The sequence below is a fragment of the Fonticula alba genome (assembly GCF_000388065.1).
Source record: "Fonticula alba strain ATCC 38817 unplaced genomic scaffold supercont2.18, whole genome shotgun sequence".
Taxonomy (NCBI): domain Eukaryota; order Rotosphaerida; family Fonticulaceae; genus Fonticula; species Fonticula alba.
In genome coordinates, this window is record NW_009242988.1 from 193745 (window position 1) to 195274 (window position 1530).

Here is a 1530-nt window from a genome sequence, read left to right on the forward strand (position 1 = left end):
GAAGCAAGAGTGGGCCCTCGGCCACTGGGGGTCGTCCAGAGATTGAGAGTTTTTTGTTGGGACCCTGAGGGCGGTGGCTCGGCTGGCAAAAGCATCGCGCGGTGAATGGGGAAACAGGCCCAGGCAGCGAGATGGCGGCTTTGCTGCATGGCGGGAAGCACTGCCGCGGCAGGCTGGCTTCACTTGACAGAGTGCATATTGTATGGCGGCAAGGGGGTCATGGGTGTCGGTCCTCCGAAAGGTCGATGTTCGGTGGAGGCCAGCCAGCAGGGGCACTTGTGTCCAATCCCATGTCCGACATCCTGCAATGTTGGACCACCACCACCAAGCCGGGCTATGGTGCAGAACGGCGCCTACTCGGCCATGCCCCTCAGCAGGCGCCCTTATATGATCCCCCTTTCTCGGGCCCTTCGTGTGGTGTTTCCCGGGGCGCGGCAAGGGGGTCCTGGTCTTCCGCACTGGCACCCCCCCCCCCCCCCAGGCGGCCCTTTTACTGCCGGATTCCGATGGTGGCACCTGTGGGCATCTGCCGCCGAGGAGAATGGTCGATGCCGGTAGAGTGGCTTTCGCCCCATCATCAAAGCCACCTGCGGAGGTTAGGCCACGTCCGAGGCCAGGGCGGGGGCCTGCCGATGGTGATTGGCGGAGCGCCAGGAGACTTGCTGGTCGGCGGAGCCCTGGAGCAGGGCATAGCCAATTTGCCAGGTGATGGATGATATCCGCGCAAAGATGGACACTGTCCCGGGCATGGGCTCCACCCGCTGGGCAAGCCTTTTGCAGATGGCCCGCAAGCGCGCCCGGCGTCTGGGGGAGGAGGGGAAGCTGGGGATCCACACACGCCGGAAGACAAAGGCCACCCAGGGGCAGTGCTCCGGCCGAAGGCTCGGGCAGTAATGTCGAGCGGCCAGCGCCCCAAAGGGAGGATCAGCATGCCGAATGGCGGGGGTGCTCCCTTTGCGGGATCCCTGCGGCTGCTCCCTGATAGCCCTGCGCTTGGCAAGCAGTCCGGTTGGGCGGGGGGGGGGGGGGGCGCAAGGGGGAAAGGCCCGAAGAATGGGGGGGGCAAGGAGGGGGGGGGGAAGCATGGGTGTATTGGAGGCGGCAATAGAGGGAAACTAGACGGCACTCTCCGGGGCAGGGGCCTGAGGGTGCACAGAGACGGCCTTGTACATAAAGCGACTTCGCAGCGCGTAAAAGGCCACCATGGCAATGAGGAGGATCAGTAGGGTGATGGAAATGCCAAGGCCGATGGCCAGAGCTCGGGCACTTCCAGATGCCGGGGCAGAGGCCGAGGCCGAGTGAGACGGGCTTCCTCCGGAAGCAGGGCCCGAGGATGACGTGCTGTCCGATGGGGGCTCGGGGGAGCTGGCGCTCGAGGTGGAGTTGCCGGAGTCGGAGCCGGGAGGAGAGGGGGCGCTGCCGGACCAGGAGGCGCTGTCGGACCAGGGGGCGCTGGAGTCGGAGCTCGAGGTGGAGTTGCCGGAGTCGGAGCCGGGAGGAGAGGGGGCGCTGCCGGACCAGGGGGCGCTG

At 66.3% G+C, this 1530-nt stretch overlaps 1 protein-coding gene across 1 annotated transcript in view; it reads right to left on the reverse strand.

Moving 5' to 3' along the window:
• Nucleotides 1–1115: 1115 nt before the first annotated feature.
• The window catches only part of H696_06115 (hypothetical protein), a gene marked incomplete at both ends in the record, with an annotated part of 9671 nt that continues 9256 nt past the window's right edge, over nucleotides 1116–1530 (reverse strand). The window contains one exon of the mRNA XM_009499875.1: nucleotides 1116–1509. Within this exon, the coding sequence (XP_009498150.1) occupies nucleotides 1116–1509 (394 nt within the window). The remainder of the gene's footprint in view (nucleotides 1510–1530) is intronic.